The following is a 20,216-nucleotide window of genomic DNA, read 5'->3' on the forward strand; positions in this document are numbered from 1 at the left end:
CGCTGTTACTTTAGGGCAAGTTCTTCAGCCCTGGATTGCAGCTAACAGGCCTGGAAATCAAAGAGCTCCTAATTACCCATGACAAACTTATTTGCAAACAGCTTGGCAGACGCACCGATACCGATCCACCTCTAGGAGCACCGTGGGAGGATGTGATGACATCTTTGAAAGGGTAATTGCATCTGCCAGGAGCTTGAGATCATCTGCAGCCCTTTGCTCCATTGCCACCCTTTTCCAGAAGGTGAAATCAAAGAATGCTCAGCTCGTTTGCATCCAAAGCGCTTCTCGCTTTTCAGAAACGCGAATTGCAAATAAAGCTGGGCGAAAAAATTACCAAAATGCTTACAGAGTAACAGAAAACAAAGCTAAAATGAGAGTGGGAATTCATCTTCCAGCAGGATCACACATACCTGCATCAGACCGATGCCCTGAATTGTCATGAGTCAGGAGAGCAGTCTGATACTTTTAGTCTAGAAACATGTAACAAAGGATGTTCCGAGCTTGCAAAAGTTTTTACTTCCCAGAGATTGCAAAACTGAGCTTGCCAAAAACACAGAGCACTATCGACATGCACACAGCAAGAGGCACGATTCAAGTGGGCAATGACATTCATCAGGATAAAGCACGATCTCAGCACAGCAGCAGCACCAGCTGTCAAGAGCCGCTCGAAAATAACACAAAGAAACCAAAGAACCCTGAGAGCTTTAACGAATTTTTGTAAGATCGTGAGATATGTGTCTGAAAGATCACAGGCTGTTCATACCGAGAGTCAGAGACTGAAAAATCACAAGCAAGGGACGGAAAAAAACCAGGAGCTGGAAGCAACACCGTGCCCTGCTCAGCGGGCAGGCTCTGCCCGAGAAACGGGAGGCACAGCCGGGGTCGGACACTTCCCTTTCCCTGGGCACCGCTGACACATTATCAGCATCTGCCCGTGTCCGGTACAGCCCCGGAGCCCGGCACAGCCCCCATGAACCGGGTACAGACCCCCGAACCCGGCACAGCCCCCGGAGCCCGGCACAGCCCCCGAGCCCGGCACAGCCCCCCGAGCCCGGCACAGCCCCCCGAGCCCGGCACAGCCCCCGAGCTGGGCACAGCCCCCGAGCCCGGCACAGACCCCGGAGCCCCGGCACGGCCCCCCGAACCGGGTACAGCACCCCGGAGCCGGGCACAGACCCGATGAACCGGGTACAGACCCCCGGAGCCCGGCACAGCACCCAGAGCCCGGCACAGACCCCATGAACCGGGTACAGCCCCCCGGAGCCCCGGCACTGCCCCTCAGCCGGGCACAGCACACCCAAGCCGGGCACAGCCCCCCAGAGCCCCGGCACAGACCCCATGAAACGGGTACAGACCCCTGGAGCCCGGCACAGCACCCAGAGCCGGGCACAGCCTCCCGAACCGGGTACAGACCCCGGAGCCGGGCACAGACCCCGGCCCCGAGCACACCCGAGCTCCTCAGGGAGTCCCGGGGAACCGTTCCGGCCCCAAGCTCCTCAGGGCGGCTGCCCCGGGCTGGAAGTGCCCCCCGGGCTAGAAGTGACCCCCAGACAACCTCTCCGAGCCGACCCTCCCGCGCTCCCTCACATCAGCCCCAAGGCACCGACCCTCACAGATCCCCTCAGAGCCGACCCCCACACGCCCCCTCAGAGCTGCCCCGGCCGCCCACAGCGCTCGGTGCGAGATCGGTCGCTGCGAGGCAGGGCCACCACAGCGCTGGGTAGCCCGTAGCGAAGGAGCGGGAGGTTTGCGGAGCAGGGGAAGAGGAGCGCGGGGCCCGTTACCTGCGCCGGTGTCGAAGCGCGGCCGCCCGGCCCGGCCCCGCCGCCGCCACAGGCCCCGCGCGCGCCACTTCCGGGTGTGGGGGGGCCGGGGCGCGCCCATTCAGCGCCGCTCTCGCCCCACGCATGCGCATGGGCAGCACAGCCTGAAGGGAGTGGGAAGGGAGATGATGCGGGAGACTCGGGTTCAAGCCCCGAGCCCGCTCTTCGCCCCCGCTGCGGGTGGGCGGTGGCAGCAGCAGCCAAGTGCTGTCTGTCTATCTGTGTCTGTTTGAGGCAGTGGGGGTGGATTCTTGTCAAAACTGAAGAACCCTAGAGTCCTGCTGGGCGGAGAGCGTCCCCGCCTGGCGCTGCGGTTGTGGTGGGGTGGCTGGTGCTCGGTGTGTCAGAGCCCTGGGGCACAGTGGTTCACAGAATCACAGAATTGTTTAGGTTGGAAAGGACCTTCGGAGATCACCCAGTCCTGTCTCCACCTGAAGCAGATGACACAGGAACGCCTCTCTCCAGAAAGGGAAACTCCACATCCTCCCTGAGCAGCTGTTCCAGTCCTCGGCCACCCTCAATGAAAAGAAGAACTTCCTAATGTTGAAGTTTGACTTGTGTTTTGGTTTGCACCCATTACTCCTCGTCCTGTCACTGGGCATCACTGAGCAGTGGCACCGTCCCCTGTACACCTCTTAGAGCAGTATATTTATATATATTATATAGGATTGATGGGATCCTTTCAGCCCTGTCTTCTCTGGGCTAAGCAGGCCCAGCTCCCACAGTCTCTCCTCACCACAGAGACGCTCCAGACTCATCATCTCTGTGGCCTCCATTGGATTCTCTCCAGCAGCCCCTTATCTTTCTTGTACTGAGGATCCCAGAACAGACTCCACCAGCTAAAGCTACCTCCCACCAAAAGCCTGAGGCAAGGAGCTCTTTTAGGGCCAGCCGTGCTGCAGGAGTAGCCAGACCCTCCTTTATCGCTTTATTTAAAAGCAGCGCAGCCCCCGGGAGGGTTTCATTCCTCCGCTCCGCCAGGGGGCGCTCTGCCATCCCCTCACCGCTCCCTCCTCGACACGCCCATGCGCGGTGATTCAAAAGCGATGGCGGCTGCGGCTGCTGAGGGGGAGTGATTCTCGCCCGGTTCTTCGTCTGCTCTCCGCTGCCTCGGCGCGATGTCCTCGGAGGTCAGCGGCATGGCGGCGGCCGGACAAACACCTAAAGCTAAGCGGAAAGGTAGCGTGGGGTGAGGGCGGATCCGCACTGGCTGAGGCGGGAGCTCGGCCCGGCTGTGGGGGGACCCGACCTGATGCGGGGACGCCCCGCGGTGGGCCCGGCTGAGCTCTCTTTGCTCTCTTTCAGGAGGAAGAGTGGTTCAGTCTCGCTACCTGCAGTACGATAAGAAACAAAGCAAGACGGTGCCGGAACAGCCAAGCTCAGGCGTCGCTCAGCGAAAGGCAGCAAAGGTGTGTGGGGCTGCTTGGACCTGTGGCAGTGAGGAGAAAAAAAAACAAACAAAACCACCTCAGTCAACCGAAAAAAACAAAACAAAACGGTGGGGAAACCACCTCTGCTGGGGTTATGCGGGAGTTGTGGAGTGCTGCTAGGTGGGAGCTTGGGACTGTACTCAGCTGACTTGCAAAGCAGCAAGGTGACCTGGGATTTAGTTTTTTATTGTCAGCATTTAAGTTGAAGGTGAGATACTGCTGATTATGTTCTGTCTTATCTGTTTTCTTTATTTTCAGGATGCTTCCTCAGGTTACTCCTCATCAAATAGTTCACTGCTGTCTTCTAGAGCTGAAGCAAGTGCGGCTGTCTCTCAGAAAAATAAAGCTTCTGCTAGTAAGTTTTACCAGTGTTTAAAAGTTATTATTTTGTATTTCTAGCCTATGAAACTGTTAACTCTGGGGTAGTGATATTTTGTGTTATTTGCATTACTGGCAGTTATTATTTGTATGCATAGGAAATTAAGAAACTTCATGTGGGACTAAGACAAATCAGGTCCTGCCTCTGGAATTGAGTGACTTGGTCTTTCCTGCATTCTGCAGAATGGTTCTTTTCCTCTGCCCTCACAGTTACTCTGCTTTTTTTATTTGATCTTTCTGTTAAGCCAAATGTGAATGACAGAAAATCTGTCAGCAAACCCATCCATTTTTATTTCTTTTGTTATTACCAATGTTTCCTGTCTGGTATTACTGATAGTCCTTGGTTGTCTCCACAGATACCCAGTTATTGAGACAAATTATTCCCTTGTTTTCTGGGAATTGGGACCTCAAAGGGTCTCACTTTATGGGGGATTCTCACTTTTTAGAGAGTGAGCTGGAGCCATAATAATTTTCCATTTTGGCTGCAATTCCAGTTGGTAACTTTCTCAGGAGGTTCAAGAAAAATAAGTTTTTAAGGCTGTTCATTAGAAAACAGGTGCTCATTAGACATTGCTGGAAAGTGTTTCTGATGAGCTCAGGAGGAACCTTGCCTAGGTGGAATTGTGGTTTGTGCTGAGCCTTATTCTTCTAGTTCTGATTCTCCTAGTCTGATAACAGCTTCTCTCTACAGGTGTGAACCTCAACTCATTGAATCAGGCTGGTCTTGAGAAGGGTAACTTGCAGTCCACTTTATTAGATGAAGAGAAAATAAAGCTACCAGACCTCGATATTTCTGCTATTAATGGTAAATTTCCATTCATACACCATTTTTGGGTGGCTTTTTTTTTTATTTTTAATGTGTGTGCTGAAACTTGGAGATAAGAAATTATTGTATTCTTGTATATTCACAAAAGGATTTTAAGTAGAGGTACCAATACTTTTGGAGTTTAAAATAACCTCTTAATTGATATCTTTTGGTGCTCTGTTTTTATTTAAAGTCTAAAAGTAAAGAATAAAGTCAAAGATTAAAGAATAAAGTACTCTTGAGTCTTTGTTCCTATAACAGGTGGGTGTCAGCCCTTCTGAAAAGTGGATCACATTTGTTTGTCACTTAAAGCTAAATGATCCATATCTGCCCATGAATATATCAGAGTGAGAAACAGAGCACAGATCTTTCTTACTGGTGCACACAATAATTTTAAAATGATCTCTGCCTTTAAAGAACCTGGTGGTCTCTTGACTCACCCTACAGACCTCTCAGAAAAGCAGCACACTAACTTTGTTGTTGTGATTCAGATAAAAGCGACCTCAAGAAGAGTTCTTCTTCAGAATCTATTTCAAAAGAGAATTCAAAGACAAAGAAAAGAACTAGAAAGACTCGTGAGGTGAGTCTCACTGCTTCCATTGGTAAGGATATTTATTTTGAAATGAAGGTTTTCTGTTTAGCTTTAATCTGAATTACAGCTGAGGCCCTGGGAGGACCCAAAGCCTCCTTGCAGAAGTCAGAGCTGGCAGTGTTCGCTGTGTTGATCAGACACCTGGGCACTGACCAGAGCTTTCCTTCCATTACTTGTGATAAAAAATCTGTTCCAGTTATTGCATCTCCTCAGGTGGATTCTTCTTGCATTCCTGCCCATAATATTTAATTATATCACGTTATCTTTAAGTATTTTGTGGCATTTTTGTTCTGAGAACAGACACTGACTCAATCTAATAAAAAGGGCCTTATTTGTGGATCTCATTCAGTGTAAAACTGGAGCTTCAAAATCTACCAGAATAATGAAAATGTGCTGAAAATATTATTAAAGGTGGTGGAACAAAGAGATGTGTTTAATTAACATGAGTATTAAAAAAATAAAGTTTTATCATTGAACTGCCTGATTCCAGGCATGAATTGGACTATCAGTAATTAATTTGGTAATTAATTTCACCCCTGATAAAACAATTATTTCAATACCTAACTTGATGTAAAATATTCTTTTCTTTTCTGAAGGCAACTACTTCTTCTGATCCACTGGAAGTGCTGGAATCTGAGGCACTAATTTTAACTTTCCTAAGATTAAGGGTGAGAGCTGCTCAAATATTTGGTGTTTCACGTAGAACTTGATATGGGGAAATTGTTCAATTTCTTAAATACTTCCTGACCTATAAAAGTTAGGTTTTTGGGACTGTATATTTTTATCATTTTTTAAAACCATAAGACTTGCTATGATTCAATACCAGTTTATTAAGCTAATGCTGGTTCTTGGGAATTAGGGGGAGGCAGAAATTTTGGGGAAAAATGTGATTCTGTCTGGAGTTAAAGGTTGTGGCAGTGACTCTGTTCCCTCAGTGCTCTGTGTATTTTCCTTTAAATAGGAGTGAAGAAAGAGTCTTAAGAGGATCTTTAATTCTGATTTTCTCTGCTTACTGTGTGAGGTCTCCTCTTCATTAATTGAAACTCTTTGATCTAATCTGAGGCTTGCATTTCTTTGTTCAGAATATGCTAATTGCTCAGATGTAGCATTGCTTCAATTGTGAATATTTTTGGGATGTAATAGACAGAAAAAAGGGTTGCCAAGATGGAGGAGAAAGCAGAAGAATACTTGTTAATGTTGTGTGAAGAAAAGCGGAGACAGCAGGAGAAGCTTTTGGAGCTGAAACGTGAAATTCTGCTCGAGGAGAGAAAGCAGAAGCTCAATGAAGCATTAGACAAACAGGTAAGTTTTAAAAATGTTTCTCTGTAGTTACAGAAACTCATTTATGATGTAGTCCTTTATCCAGGGGAGATTGCTCTGTTTCTGTGGCCTGCAGGGGTAAAATTTCATACATCTTAAAGGAAATAAATATCTCCTTCCTGCTGAGGCCTGCAGCACTTTTGGCACTGTTGAGTTCCCTGGTGGACAGGGAGGAAGGAGAAGCTGGAGCTCCTGGGCAAGGGCAGAGATTGCAGAGATTCTGGTTTTTATTTGCTTTGTTTGTATGTGGTAGCCACAAGTAGTTCTGGCCTAATTGTGAGAAGACAGGTTTCTAATGAATAATTAATGTTTGAATAATGAATTTTCAAAACTGACTCTTTGCTTTTTAATAAATACTCATTGAAAAAATCAAACAAGGCTTTTGGACAACACACTTGTTAATTACAAGGATCAAATTTATATCAAAGGATCTGATATAAAACCCTTTGCTGTGCTGCCAATCTCTGAGCTACAGAAACAAGGGAGTGGTACTGAGGACAGAGAGGGAAACACAATCAACAGTTTGATAGAATTATTGTACCACAGACTTCTTGAATTCCTGTGTCAATAAGCATTTCAGAGTGGTGTTTGGTTTGATCATAAAGTTTTTTTTTTGTAGTGAGCCAGGTGTGTAATGACAGATGTTTTTGGAGAGGTGTTGATCAATGTTTCTCTTTCAGATAGAAGTGCTGTCTCCCCTGGTTGCTGTGTGTGAGCAGTTCAAAGAGCAATACAAAAGCTTTGCAGCTGGCCTGGATGCCACAAGACACAAATTACCCATAAAGAACATTCACATAGAAGGAGATAAGCAAACCTACCTTGGTATGAAAATTTGATTTATCAAATTTGCTTTCAGTTTTAGTGGGTTTATGCTTAAAAAAAATTCTCACATTGTTACTGCTGCATCTGCCACTGGAGGAACTGTGTGTGCTCTGAGAGTTTGTGTGGATACAAATTCACATGTTGTGCTGTGTGGAATTCTTACCTCTGTTTAACCACTTAACTACACAGCTTTTTATCTTGCAGCAGAGAATTTTATTAAAAAAACTTTTAAAGTTAGCTCAGTCTTCATATACACCTTCTTTAGCAAGTTTCTATGTATTTTAACTATTCAAGGTATTCCTCCCCCTTTCTTTTTCCTACTGTGTAAATAACTTACAGGAATGCTCTGATCTTTCTTTTTTCTGTGTTTGAGGGACAGATTCACCTGGGCAGACTTGCTCAAACTTCTGTTTCTTGTAGAACTGGAGCTTAAATATTATCATGTGCTGTCTTGAATCAGAGAATATTTAATAAACCAGTACATGCATTTTGTATTGAAGTCTGGACAAAAAGTTACATTTTTGAACTGCTGGTCTGCAACAAACAAGATTCTTAAATCATTTACAGTAAACTTGCACTTTAAGGCACATGAAAAACATTTCTTGAAGAACTTAGAATTCTTGTGAGAAGACTAGAAAGGAATAGGTGCATTTTTTGTTTGTGAATGTTAGGAAATAGCTGAGTAGATTTCATGGAGGGGATACATGCCAACAGCAATACTGGCCAGGGAACTTTGGGTGTCTAAAACTTGTTTTTCCTCTTACATTTCTCTTAAAAACCTTTGATATACTCTAAATGAGAGCTTGATGAGCAATTTTAATAGCCTGTTGCTGCTGCTAGTCACAAAGTGAAAAATAATTTGGCTTTCACAGTTTCATGGTGGTTTTGTGAAAGCTGAATATTTTTTTGTCATCTTTTCACCTGTCTCTGGGTTACTGCAGCTGTTAATATCTTGTATTAACTGGTTCATTTTTAGTAATACCTTTAACTTCTCATCTTCCAGAGGAACTGGAAAAGCAATTAAGGATCACACAGGAGCTTCTGACAGAAGTTATGCCAGAGCACTCAGAGGATGGTGGAAAAGCACTTGGTGCACTGAAAGAGCTTCAAGAAGTGTCTCAACAACTGAGTACAGGGCTTCAAAGGTATCACAGCAACTGGGGGGAAAGATTTGTTGACTAAATATCTGGAGGAAAATCTTTATCCCTTGCCAGAATATATTCAGAACTCAGGCTGGAGGAGGGTTATCTGAGGTAGCACTAGGTGTAATTCTCTTTGTAGCAATCAGATTTTTGTCCCTGCCCTGCCTGCAGTCACAGGAGGGTGTTTGGGGCTGGATTTGTACCCAGGTGAGCCGCCTCAGTGTGCCATTCTCTGCCACTTCAGCTGGGAATTTCACTGAGCAAGAACAGACTTGGCAAGTTTAGGTGTGTAGGAGTGGAGAAACCCAGGAGACAGAAAAGTGAGCTGCAAACTGTCTTAAATAACAACCCTGCAAATGTGTCATCCTTGTGAGGGCACAAGGAGAACAGAGAAGGGTTTTCTCCTCAACTGTTTTAACAACAAATACAAAGCATCCCTGGGAGGGTGAGGAAGAGATAAAACATGACTGATGTTCTTCCCCTTCCTTTTTGCCCCAGAAGAGATTGGAGTTAAAATCTTTGAGGATTAATAGACCATTAAGCCACTCAATTGCCCCATCTCTCCTCCTAGTTCCTACTTTTGAGAAGAAAATTGACATTTTACATTTATTTTCTTCTTGTGGGGCCATAGTAGGAGAAGGATGGACATGTCCAGGCATGCAGTCTTTGGGCTAAAGCAGAATTTTTGTCCTTCAGAGTCACTGATTTAGCTTCATGTGTTGCAGGAGCTTCACAGATGTGCAGAACCTGTCCTTTGAAGCCAGGAAAGAAGTTTCTCTGCATAACCAGTACTTGTGTGAAGAGAAGCATGGAGTAGATGTTGTGAAAGGCTGGTATTTCAACTGTGTGTAGTGTTTTACTGGGTAGGTACTAACTCAAAGCCAGCAGACTTCTTATCTTTTTTTTTCTGCTGTGGACATCCAACTTGCCCAGTTTTTCAGCAGCAGGGGTGCTCACTGATACAGGAATTGGAGAATTGTTCTGCCTGTCCCACAGGGAGACATCACTGCTTGCTTTTAATGGGGATTTCTGTGACAGGTTTCCATCCCTTTCTGCCCTGACACAACTGACAGGTAAATGATAAAAAGTGTTATTCCCGGCAAATCTGATCTCTGTGGTAATTACAGCTTGAGCATTGCTCACTGAACAACTTCTGCAGGACTCTGATTTGTCCCATATTTCTGGATGTGCTGGGTGGGTGTAAAGCACTTGCTTGGAAGGAGCCTGGTCACTTTAAAGAAGTGAGAAGGTTTGGTAACTTCTCACTTCTTCTTCATTGCCTAATTGCCTTGTAAATAAATTATTGAATTTACAAATGCTTTTGTATAAACCTGACTCCTCTTTAAGGATTTTATTGTTTTTGATAATAAAGACTGTTCTCCACTGCTCTAACAAGTTTGAGTGTGTTTGCTGATCTCCTGCAGCAGCTTCTGTTCCCATCTGGCCTCACTAAGGGCTCATACTGCACAGTCCAGTGATGCCCTTGTACACACCAAGTGTCCCAAAGTCCCATGAGCACCCCAAGGGCTGAATCCAAAGGATTGGGAAGGGGAAAGAAACCACAAACCTGATCACTGAGTGCATATGCTGTGCTAGGAACACCCCAGCCACACCTGGCTTGTTTCTTCAACATCCTTTCCTTTTCTCCACATTTTTCTCTGGAAGACTTGCTGTAACCTGTGTTTTTTAACCTCATTCTGTGATGATTTTCCACATTTCTAGCTTAAGCTGTGTCTATAAGGCTTTTTGGCCTACTCCTAAAATACCTGGAGTATTATCCTTGTACTCCTTCAGGTGCTGTTCAGGTACTACTAAAGGTCTAACTAGATTATTTTCTCCTTTTTTTAAAAAATCAGGTATAAATTAAGTGTGATGGTGTTCACAGGGGTTTGAAGATGAGGGAAGAGACAAGAATGTTGACTCCATGTTTCAGAAGGCTGATTTATTATTTTATGATATATATTATATTAAAACTATACTAAAAGAATAGAAGAAAGAATTTCAGCAGGAGGTTAGCTAAGAATAGGACAGGAATGATAACAAAGGCTTGTGACTGACTGAGATAGCCTGGACAGCTCACTGTGGTTGGCCATTAATTAGAAATATCCACATGAGACCAATCCCAGATGCACCTGTTGCATTCCACAGCAGCAGATAATCATTGTTTACATTTTGTTCCTGAGGCATCTCAGCTTCTCAGGAGGAAAAGTCCTAAGGAGAGATTTTTCAGAAAGTATCATGGCACACCCATACAACTAATTGTCCAGACCCTCCTTGCATACAGTGTGTGTCATTTTTTTAGCAGTAGCTTCCCTGTGAGCCAGTGTTATTTCAGGATATCCATCTGTTATTTCTTTTTCTTCACAATCTGCACCTGGCAGTTCACCTGTGTGGCTGCAGTCCAGCTCTGCAGTGTGGGTGGTGCAGCTGCATCCAGCTCTGGGCCAGGAGCATCAGCTGCATCCCTGGATTTGGCCACTGGATGGGGAACTTTGCCCAGCAAAGTCAGCTTGGCTGTAAATGTTTGGGCTGGTTGGTTTTGGTGGGTGGAGATGTGGGTAGAAAGGCTCCAACGTGATGAAACTGGTTTGGATTATTGCTGAGCTGGGTGTCCTCACACCTTTAAACTCTTTATGATCAGTGTGTCAGTTCTGAAAGTTAGGAAGGGTCATCTTAAATATGGGAGGGGAGGGATAAAATTAAAATCAATATTGTAGCGCCTTGATTCTAATATCTCAGCACAGGCATATCAGAATGTCTTTCATAGGATTCCTTAATGGTACATCTTACTGATTGTCTGAAAAAGTTTAGGTTTTTTTAAGTACTTACATTTACTTAAATTTAAACTTATATTAATAATACTTAATACACTTAAATAAATACTTAAATACTTAAATTTAAACCAATAAATACTTAAACCCATTCTGTGTGTTCAAGTGACTTTCTGCCCTTTAGATACTGTTGGATGTGTATACCTGTCACTATAGGACATGAAATAACATGACACACATGCACTGCTGTTCTCAAGGTAAAAAAGGGAAGTTTATTTTCTGATTCTGACATTTATAGATTTCTAAAAGTGGCATGGATTGGAGGGTGACAGTGCCACTGGACAAACAAACAGTCCATCACATTTCTTCCATAAAAGAATGCAAAACAAGTTATTTACAGAAGTGTGTCAAAAAGTTTGTTACAAGAATATAAACATCAGAAGGCTTAGAAAATTGTGAAAAACCAAGGCGACTCTACCTACACCCAGACGTTCCTTAAGCAGCAGCAATGCAGATTTTTCCCTCTGCAGAGCGCAGGAATGTCGCTGCTCTCCCCCGGGGAGGAGCTCGCTGCGAGCACAATTAAAGCTGTAAATCCTGCGGGGGTTCAGCCCCGCTGCTGCAGGCGGCACTCGCTGCCCTCCTCATCCTCCCACGAGGCCGAAGGGAGTCCTGGGGCTGCGGCCAAGCTGCTGCTCCTCAGCAATTCCGTGCCCGGGGATGTGCGCTCGTTGTTCCACAAGAATCACAGGCATTGATTTCAGCCTTCTGGCCCTTCTTTAAACGGAGCACTCGTGTAATTCTGTGTATAAATGGTACAACAAGTGTTAGCTAAAGCAGCTCGGCCTCTCCAGGAAAGGGTTTTAAACTGCTTTGAACTGAGACTTTTTCTTCTATTTTCTATTCTTTCTAAGTGGTCCTGGTTTGGCTCTTTGCAGAAGTGTTTTAGGCTCCTCCACCTTGAATTGGCTGCTGTCATTTAGCACTGTACAAACAACAACAAAGAACTGCGGAATCACTGGAGCAGGAGCTAAACAGATGTGACACCACTTATTTTGTGTTTTCCACTTATTTTCTGACAATGTCACATGCTCTAAATCGGTTGGAATCCTAAACAAATTAGGGGCTCTTTTTTTTCAGGTTGTGTGTCTTTTTTTTTTTTTGTCCCTGTGGAATTAATGATGTTCTCCTTACTGTAACATCCATCAATGGAGATTTAATTTTGTTTTGTTTGAACTTGTGCAGTACTTATTACCTATTTATTCATCTTTTAGGCCAGAAGTTCTTGACCAGTTATTAACATTCCTGTGTGTTAAGATGCTTTTTGTGGGGAAGGGAATTTTTTTTCCTTCCTCGAAAAACTGAAAGCAGTTGTGAATTGAGCCAGGTGGGTGAGAGCCTGGGAGGAAAGGGGAGCAAGAAATGGAAGTATTTGTCCCTTGCAAAACTCTTGGTTGTTTAAGAAGAGATTTTAGGCTGGGTTTGCCCTGCAGCTTGCCCTGCCTGGGTGCTGTGGCCACATTCTGTGCCAGCCCCTGACCACCAGCTCAGGAGGGCTGAGTCAAGGCATTTTTTGCTGTAATTTCTGTGCTCACTCAATGGGGGCTCTGGGGTGAAGGTAATGCAGGATCCCCCTTGCCTGGGGTGCTCTGGGGTGGAGCTGCAGCTCTGGAAACCCCCGAGGTTCCTTTGTCCCCCAAACCCTCAACTCTCTGTTCACATGAGCTGCAAAGGGAGCTGAGCCTGTGCTCATCAACAGCAAAGCAGCTCATGACCCCAGCAGATGTTTTTGCATTTTAGGCTAATGAGAACTTATTGGATTACTGCAGTCTTCCCTGCCTCGGAGTAAATACCACTTTGTTGGAGATCCGGAAATTCATCCTGAATATGATAAACAAACTGCTGGCTGGGCTGGGATTGCCAGGACATGAAAAGAGTTCCAGAGGGGCAGAAGATCTAACAGCTCTGAAATGCACCACTGAGGCACACCAATTAAGAGCAGTTCCAGTGAATATGGGAGCATTCCTGTTCGACTCACAGAAATTATTTTAGGTTGTTTCTTCCGCTGCATTTGTGTGTGGTCTGTACAGCCAGCATGAGGTTTGCAGAGTGGGCTCAAATGCCTCTGATCAGTTTCTTTTTAAAATATTTCCGTGATAATGTACATGCAAAATCTGAGTTTCCTGCTAATTCAAGATCTTTAATTTCCTATGTTATGGTTACCCCTAGATATAAATTATTTTAAAATTTATATAGACAATGTATGCTTGGAGATTGTAGGATTTAAAAACTTAATCCCTTTGTTTAATATCTCTTGCAAATGGGAGGTGACTCTACTGTTCAGTCAGACTATACACAAATTTTATTTCACCAGTCATGTAGGAGCTGAGAAGAGAATTGGGAAATTATTTCTGACTAAAATCTGAATGACAGCCCCTTATGATAAGCACACCCTTCTAAATCATTCAAAATCCTCCATTTGAATGCTTTCCTAGTACTATTTCAGTCACTTTGTCAGAAATTAAAACGCTATATTACTGTGAAAGATCAGACTCTCCTGCTCTATAGATGAATAATAACCATTTTTGACAGAACTATTTAATAATTATGTTCTCAATATCATTATCGTGTTACATGCTACTTAGATTACAGTCTTAGTTGAAAAGTGCTCTTTAATTATCCTTTCTTTATAATTTTTTCTAGAGATGTTTGTATTCCTGGGGGGCAGGATCACTCTGGTTTCTGCCACTGTCTGGACTGATGTTAAATCATTTTCCTCAGTGCTGGGGAGGTGCAGGAGTGTGGCAAAGTCTGGGACATTTTGCAGTTTATCAGTTTCTGCGTTTGCTATCTCTGTTTGGCTGTCACAGAAACATGAAGGGAGAACAAAACTCAGAGTTAAAGAATAGGTGTGGCTTTTTTAGCATGAATATAATGCTGTAAAAATTAACCAAGGCCTTGTTCTTGTCTGGTGCTGTGCAATGACTGAAGTGAATGTTTTTCCACTGGGAAAGGGGGAGAAATAATTCTGGAAATTGATGACTTTTTTATTTCTCACCCACCTTCTACTGAAATCTAGTGTGGGCAAGAGTTAATACAAAACTCAATAATTAATAGCCTAGGGTTTAGTACAGTCTTTTATGCAGAATTTACATGTATTAAAATATTTAAGCAAGTGAGAATAACCTTTTATACCTGAGTGACAAGTGAGTGACACCACTCATGCTGAGGTGGTTAGCAAGGACTAATTATTGATGATTTGTCCTACCACTGTTTCCTGTGAGTTGTCTGACTGAGTTCAATCTGGCAATTGAGGAGGGGGAAAAAGCAGAAGGATTCCCAGCTGTGAGTGGCAGCACTTGGAAATTATTACTATTTTTTTGCTTGACAAATCCCTGTCTGATAATTTTCACATTGCACAGGTTTTTTTTTATGAGGTATTTGGGACATGGGGGAGGATTCCTTCTCGTGCAGGGCAATGATGAGAAGTGATCAGGGTGTGAATTTGGATCCAGCCAGAACCAACACAGATGGATTCACACCTTGTTCCCTAAACCCCTGTCCCTCCCTCACCTTTCTGCCACCAGCAGAAATCCCCCACGTGCTCCCAAGTGCCTGAGATTCCTGAGACTTTATGAGGAGCAGAATTACGTTTTCTGTAAACGAAATAAAAATCTGAGCTATGCGCAGAGCAAGCGGGTGGGTGAATATGGCCCATAGATGTGACTGATGAATAGTTTTTATACATGAGCAGTTCTTACAGAACTTCCTTTTAACTCCTAACCATTACCAGATGTGGGTTGCAGGCGGCTGCTGGAATTCCAACACCTGTTGCATCACACTGAATGGGATTCATTTTGGCAAGCACAGAAAATTCCATTTCAGCAAGTAAATAGTTTGAAATTATATCTAAAGCCTCCTTTTTTTTTTCATTCCAGCCTTATTTACAGGATTGCACATACCTTCATAATTAGAAGATGGTTTGCAGTCTTCAGAGGCTGTAATTGCCTGAGATTTCTTGTAGTCAGTAAATATCAAATGGAAAAACTTCAATTTAGGAGAAATCTCTCCTTTAAAAGAATGTGCAATTCAGAAGGGCCGTATTCCACATAAGGGTGATTTCTCTCTGTGCTTTTTGAGATGTAGAAATACACATTTGTGTGTTGCTCTGAAGGTGATGGAGCTCCATTTTAGAACTGCACTTTGCTGCCTGCATCAATCCATTGCTGAATCCTGTTGCTTGTTCAAAGTCCTTACCCAGAGATTTTTCAAAGCTCTTCCTGTGGTTGGCAGGATGGGTGTTTAGTGGCATTTTGTGCGTTTTATGGTACATTCCCCATAGATCTCATCTACAAGTCTGTAATGAACCATTTATGGTTTGCTCTAGAAAGATATGGATTGAGTGTAGAGGTAATTAATGAATTAATATTTTTGAAAGCATGATGCTGTTTCAGCCCAAGCATACCTGATCTCTGCCATGCCATGGGAACAGCAAAGGTGCTTCATTTTCATTTTGCCTCCTTTAATCTTTAAAGAAAGGATCCCAACATCCCCTGAAGTGTCACCCTGAGGAGAGGCTGGATCAGTAGGGCTGCTCTGCAGACAGGGTTCTGGGTTTGTAGCTCAAAACAGGAAGAAACTGGAAAAGAATTTGGAATTGCCAGATATTTTTCTTTGCTTGTTTCAGTTTGTCTCAAAAAAAAAAATCCTTAAACAAACAAAACCTAAACCATTCCACTTTAATGTACTTTCTAATAAATTCCTTCTCCTAGTTCCTAGCTCATTATTTCCTTGGGAAGTGACCCCTGTCCTTCTAGAGTCTCATCTTGTCTCATTTGTCAAAAAGGGTTTGTTCTTTATCTAGGTCTGTTCTGCCTCTCCACAAAAATGAGACCGTGCTGGTTTAGGGTAGATTTCAGTAGAATAACGTAGCCACATCTCACAGTGTTAGCCATTATTAAAGATAATCTGAATTTATCAAAAAGCTGTTGAGCTAGTGACATTACTTTTAAGAGAAGACATCAAAATGAGCATCAGTTTCACACGAGATAAAAATCTAAGCACTCTTTGTGTGTGCAAGCCAGGTGGAGAAATACGATTCAAACTACATTGAGGGTTTCCGTATATTACTGGGGCAAGAATTCCCCTCTGAAACCCTGATGTGCCTGGGATTTCTCCAGCAGGGATCAGAGGAATCATTCATTGACATCTCTGTGTAGAGGAGATGGCATTTGTTCTGTCACCTCTGCTGTCGCCCTGGGTTTGCTTTTCCCGGTTTGTGCGAGCTCTGCTCTCGGGCTGGTGCACTGAGGGCTCCCTCTCCTGTCCCAGCCCCAATCCCCAGGACAGAGGGATGGAGAGGGGCAGATTCGGGCCTAGGGAGCGGGGAGGACGGACGAGCATCAGTCAGTGCTGGAATTTGGGTGGGAAAGCAGCTCCCGGGCAGAACTCCACGAAGTCCTGAGCGCACAGGGACTGAACCGTGCCCCGGTCCTGCTCCCTTCGGCTTTCTCAGCTCCCATCTCTGGAGCTCAGGAGGAAGGCGAGGAGCCGAGCGGCGCTGCCGGGGCTGGGCAGAGCCGCGCGGGGCGGGCGGGGCTGCGGGCCGGGCTCGGCGCACCTGGGGCCGGGCGGGGCGCGGCCGCCTCCCCTCGCCCCCTCCCCGGCGGCGCTGTCAGGGGCGGGCGGGGGAGCCGCAGACAAAGAGCCGGGGCCGGAGCCGAGCGGGCACCGGGGCCAGGAGGGGGCGGCCCGGGGGCGGGGACGCGGCGGGGGCGGCGGCCAGAGGCACCGGGGAGCGGAGCCCGGGCGCGGGGCGGCGGAGCCTCGGGCTGCGCTCGCCGCGAACAAAAGGCTCCAGCTGCCCGCGCACGGCGCCGTGGCCCGGGCTCCGCGGCACCATGTCCGGCTGCGAGCCCCGCCAAGCCCCGGCACTGCTGCTGCTTGTCCTGCTCGTTCTCTGCAGCCTGAGCGCTGCCCAGCCCCGCCAGCGCCAGTAAGTACCGGGGACCCCGCGGCAGCATCCCCGGGCTGGGCGGCGGGGGAGAAGCGGCTGTGCCCGGTCACGGCCACGGAACAAAGCCCGCGGGGCGGCCGGAGGGGTCGCGGATGGAGCAAGCGGTCCCCCGGCTGTCCCTGGCTGTGCCTGGCGGTCCCTGGCTCTGCCCGGCGGCCCCTCGCTGTCCCCGGCTCTTCCCCGGTGTGCCCGGCTCTGCCCGGCTCTTCCCCGCTGTCCTCAGTCGTCCCCAGCTCTGCCCGGCTCTTCCCTGTGGTCCCCGGCTCTTCTCCGGTGCGCCCGGCTCTGCCCGGCTCTCCCCCACTGTCCCCGGCTCTGTCCGGCTTGTCCCCGCTTGTCCCCGCTCGTCCCCCCTGTCCCCGGCTCTGCCCCACGGTCCCCGGCCGTCCCTCGTTGTCCCTCGTTGTCCCCGGTGTCCGGAGCGCGGGCAGAGCGAACCGGGAGGAGGAGGGAGCTCCCGTGCGATACCTGCCCGCAGCTGCTTCGGGAGCGGAGCTTTTATCTGCCGGCAGTTATTTAAGGAATCCGCCTGCTGCCGTGCTGGGGGTGGTTGAAGGTAGCGCTGGGCGCTCCCGAGCAGCGTGTGAAGACTTTTGGTGGGTTTTTTTAATGGGAAAGATCAGCCGGGGAGAAAGTCAGAGAAGTTTCCCCGCACTGTTAGGAACTGAATCCGCAGCTCTTTTCCAGCGTGTTTAGGTTGATTTTGATTAAGGTTTGCTTTGTTCTTTATCCCTGCGTTATTATAGCCCGACAGCATCGTGAATAGCTGCATTAACTGAATGCCATGGAGAACTTATTCTCACTTGCTTACTAGAAAATATTTTCTGCCAAGTTTTGGTGTAACCTGACAGAGCTGTTAGTTAAAAGTCCTTAAAGGATCTGTCCAGTCCCTGTCAAGTTAACTCTTTGGTTGCCAAATCCAATATTTAATTTTCAAATGCCACTTATTAAGTGATTTAAATGGTTGTATCAAGGGACTGATACTTCAGAAGGAGTTTCAGCAATTGGGAACAATGTGAGTACATGTGCTTCACATATGGCACTGCACTGCTGGGCTCTGACAGTTTAAATCTGATCATTTCATCCTGAATGCAGCTGGTACTCTTTCTCCCTCTGCAGCTAGATCAGCTATCTCTCTTACCAAGCATTTCAGGCTCTGTTGTAACTTTTTATTGTTATTTATTGCCATTCTGATGAATTTTCAAACCTGGCAGCCATAAGGTTTTGAATCTGCGAGTACCCCGTGCAATTTAACTCAAATGCCACAGAGTTCTGAACTTCCTTTGGGGGTAATGGGATCTCCATGGCAATGAGGCCTGCTGAGAGAGGAACATGGGCTTGGAATTTGATAAAAGATTACTTGGGGGCTGTAAAACACCATCATCCTCATCCCAAAGTGATAATTAATCATGAGCTAAAGCGACCCGACTCGTGGGACTGCAGAAAGGCACGGGCTGAGAAATTTGGCTTGAAAAGGCATCTGAGGAATTGCCTCTTGTTTTAAAAAAAATCCTTTTGGGTAGGGAAAAAACCCCAGAAAGGTGTGTCATGAAGAGAATATAAATGTGTTGCTTCCAGCCCAGTGCATCAAAGGGCTCAGAGCCTGCAATGCTTTCAGCTGACAAGTTCATGGCACGGTGCCATGCAGGGAGGAGTGGTGCAGATTCCATTCAGAAACTCTCACATTGCAGCATCGATGGGAGGTCGTTTTGGGTGGCTTTAAAGCTCTCTGTGTGCCTCCTAAAATAATGCCTTTTGTAAGCTTGCAGGATCTAATTGTTTGAACAAGAATGTGGTGGCAGAGCTGGGAATTCGAGCTCGGTTTTTTAGCTGCAGTTTCTGGGCTGCTTCTGCAGAAACTGCAAGGTCAGGTGTGTTACATGCCTTGAGCCTGACATTTAGAAAGCTCCAAAAATCTGAGTCCCTTCACTTCTCCTTCATGAGGCTGAACTATGAAAATGGAGCCATGTGATCGAGTTAAAAATATTAAAATTGTTTAAAAGAAAGCCTTGGTTATGAAGCTCTGAGAAGTTCAGGTACCTCCTTATTCCTTCATGAACTTTAACTCTTTTATGGTAGTACATTTAGTTTGTTACATATAGTAGATAAATGAATGGGGTTTTATTCATTTATTCACTTGAATATGAATTTATTATTATAGATGCAATAAACATGGATATATTACTGGTTTTATTTAAATTCTGAGGATTTGTAGCCATTTGTAGCCACTTGGGCTCTGTTAATTTATACAATTAGATACATTAGATATAGGCTTAGATAATTATACATTAAATTATATTTATACATTAGGTACAGGCTTAGATAATTATACATTAAATTATCTTATAATTTAATTAATTAGATTCATTAGATACAGGCTTAGATAATTATATATTAAATTATATTTATACATTAGATACAGGCTTAGACTGCTGGTGACAACAAATGTGGCCCTGCAGGAGGAAATACACCACAGAGCATTTGTTCTTTTCCTTTTGCTACACAAGAAGTGCCTCACAAATGGAGCCATTCCTTGTGGCTGTGTCTTGACTGACCACTTCCAATTGTGCTCCTCAGGGGTTATTTGATTGCAGCACCTTCTGTTTTCCGCTCTGGGGTGGAGGAAGCCATAAGTGTGACCATCTTCAACTCTGCCAAGGAGACCACGGTGCAGATCCAGCTGGTGGTCAAGGGAGAGACGGTGTCACGGAGCCATGGGACGGTCCTGGGTGAGCTCTGAGCCCTGATGGATGAGCTGAGGTGCTGGGGGAGCACCTTGGTATCTCCTAAAGAATTGCTTTAGGTGATAATGGCATCAAACAAATGGATTTGCTGCTGCTGCGCCTTCTCTGTGTTAATGTGGTTTTGATCTCAAACACTTTGATAACTTTGGAACACCAAGACATCCAGACACCCAATATAACTGATATTCTAGAGTTTTATAGTGATTACACTTCCTTTTGATGCCTGAATATTTATACGTTTAATTTTGAGAAAAATAAAAAATCTACATCATCATCATCATCCATTTCCTCTCTCCAAAACGAGTGCTGGGAACACAATCCCCATCTTTAGGACTGGGTGTTGCTGAGACAGGTGGTAATGTTTGTGTAGCTG

The 20,216-nt window shown here is 45.6% G+C and overlaps 3 protein-coding genes across 8 annotated transcripts in view; 2 read left to right on the plus strand and 1 right to left on the minus strand.

Moving 5' to 3' along the window:
* The window catches only part of MYO9B (myosin IXB), a 47,321-nt gene extending 45,489 nt beyond the window's left edge, over positions 1–1,832 (minus strand). For all 6 annotated transcript variants that reach the window (XR_008484019.1, XM_054291162.1, XM_054291160.1 and 3 more), the window contains exon 1: positions 1,785–1,832. The gene's annotated coding sequence lies outside the window, so the exon portion shown is untranslated. The remainder of the gene's footprint in view (positions 1–1,784) is intronic.
* Positions 1,833–2,938: 1,106 nt separating this feature from the next.
* HAUS8 (HAUS augmin like complex subunit 8) lies at positions 2,939–9,247 on the plus strand. Its single transcript, XM_054291227.1, has 10 exons — positions 2,939–3,002; positions 3,129–3,232; positions 3,512–3,608; positions 4,323–4,436; positions 4,928–5,016; positions 5,625–5,696; positions 6,172–6,330; positions 7,029–7,170; positions 8,174–8,315; positions 9,038–9,247. Exons 1-10 carry the CDS (start codon positions 2,942–2,944, stop codon positions 9,162–9,164), a joined length of 1,107 nt encoding a protein of 368 aa, XP_054147202.1. The 5' UTR covers positions 2,939–2,941; the 3' UTR covers positions 9,165–9,247.
* A 7,736-nt stretch (positions 9,248–16,983) lies between these two features.
* The window catches only part of CPAMD8 (C3 and PZP like alpha-2-macroglobulin domain containing 8), a 60,005-nt gene continuing 56,772 nt past the window's right edge, over positions 16,984–20,216 (plus strand). The window contains exons 1-2 of the mRNA XM_054290877.1: positions 16,984–17,078; positions 19,677–19,828. Of these exons, the coding sequence (XP_054146852.1) occupies positions 16,984–17,078; positions 19,677–19,828 (247 nt within the window). The remainder of the gene's footprint in view (positions 17,079–19,676; positions 19,829–20,216) is intronic.

This window comes from Melozone crissalis, unplaced genomic scaffold (genome assembly GCF_028551555.1).
Source record: "Melozone crissalis strain CALT ecotype California unplaced genomic scaffold, PUWL_Pcris_2 ptg000088l_1, whole genome shotgun sequence".
Lineage (NCBI taxonomy): Eukaryota > Metazoa > Chordata > Aves > Passeriformes > Passerellidae > Melozone > Melozone crissalis.

Bases quoted from the DNA above. Each gene is read 5' to 3' on its own strand.
- HAUS8 (XM_054291227.1), top strand. From the start codon at position 2,942: ATGTCCTCGGAGGTCAGCGGCATGGCGGCGGCCGGACAAACACCTAAA. The intron at 5,017-5,624 runs GTGAGTCTCACT...TCTTTTCTGAAG, and splicing joins GAACTAGAAAGACTCGTGAG to GCAACTACTTCTTCTGATCC. The intron at 6,331-7,028 runs GTAAGTTTTAAA...TTTCTCTTTCAG, and splicing joins ATGAAGCATTAGACAAACAG to ATAGAAGTGCTGTCTCCCCT.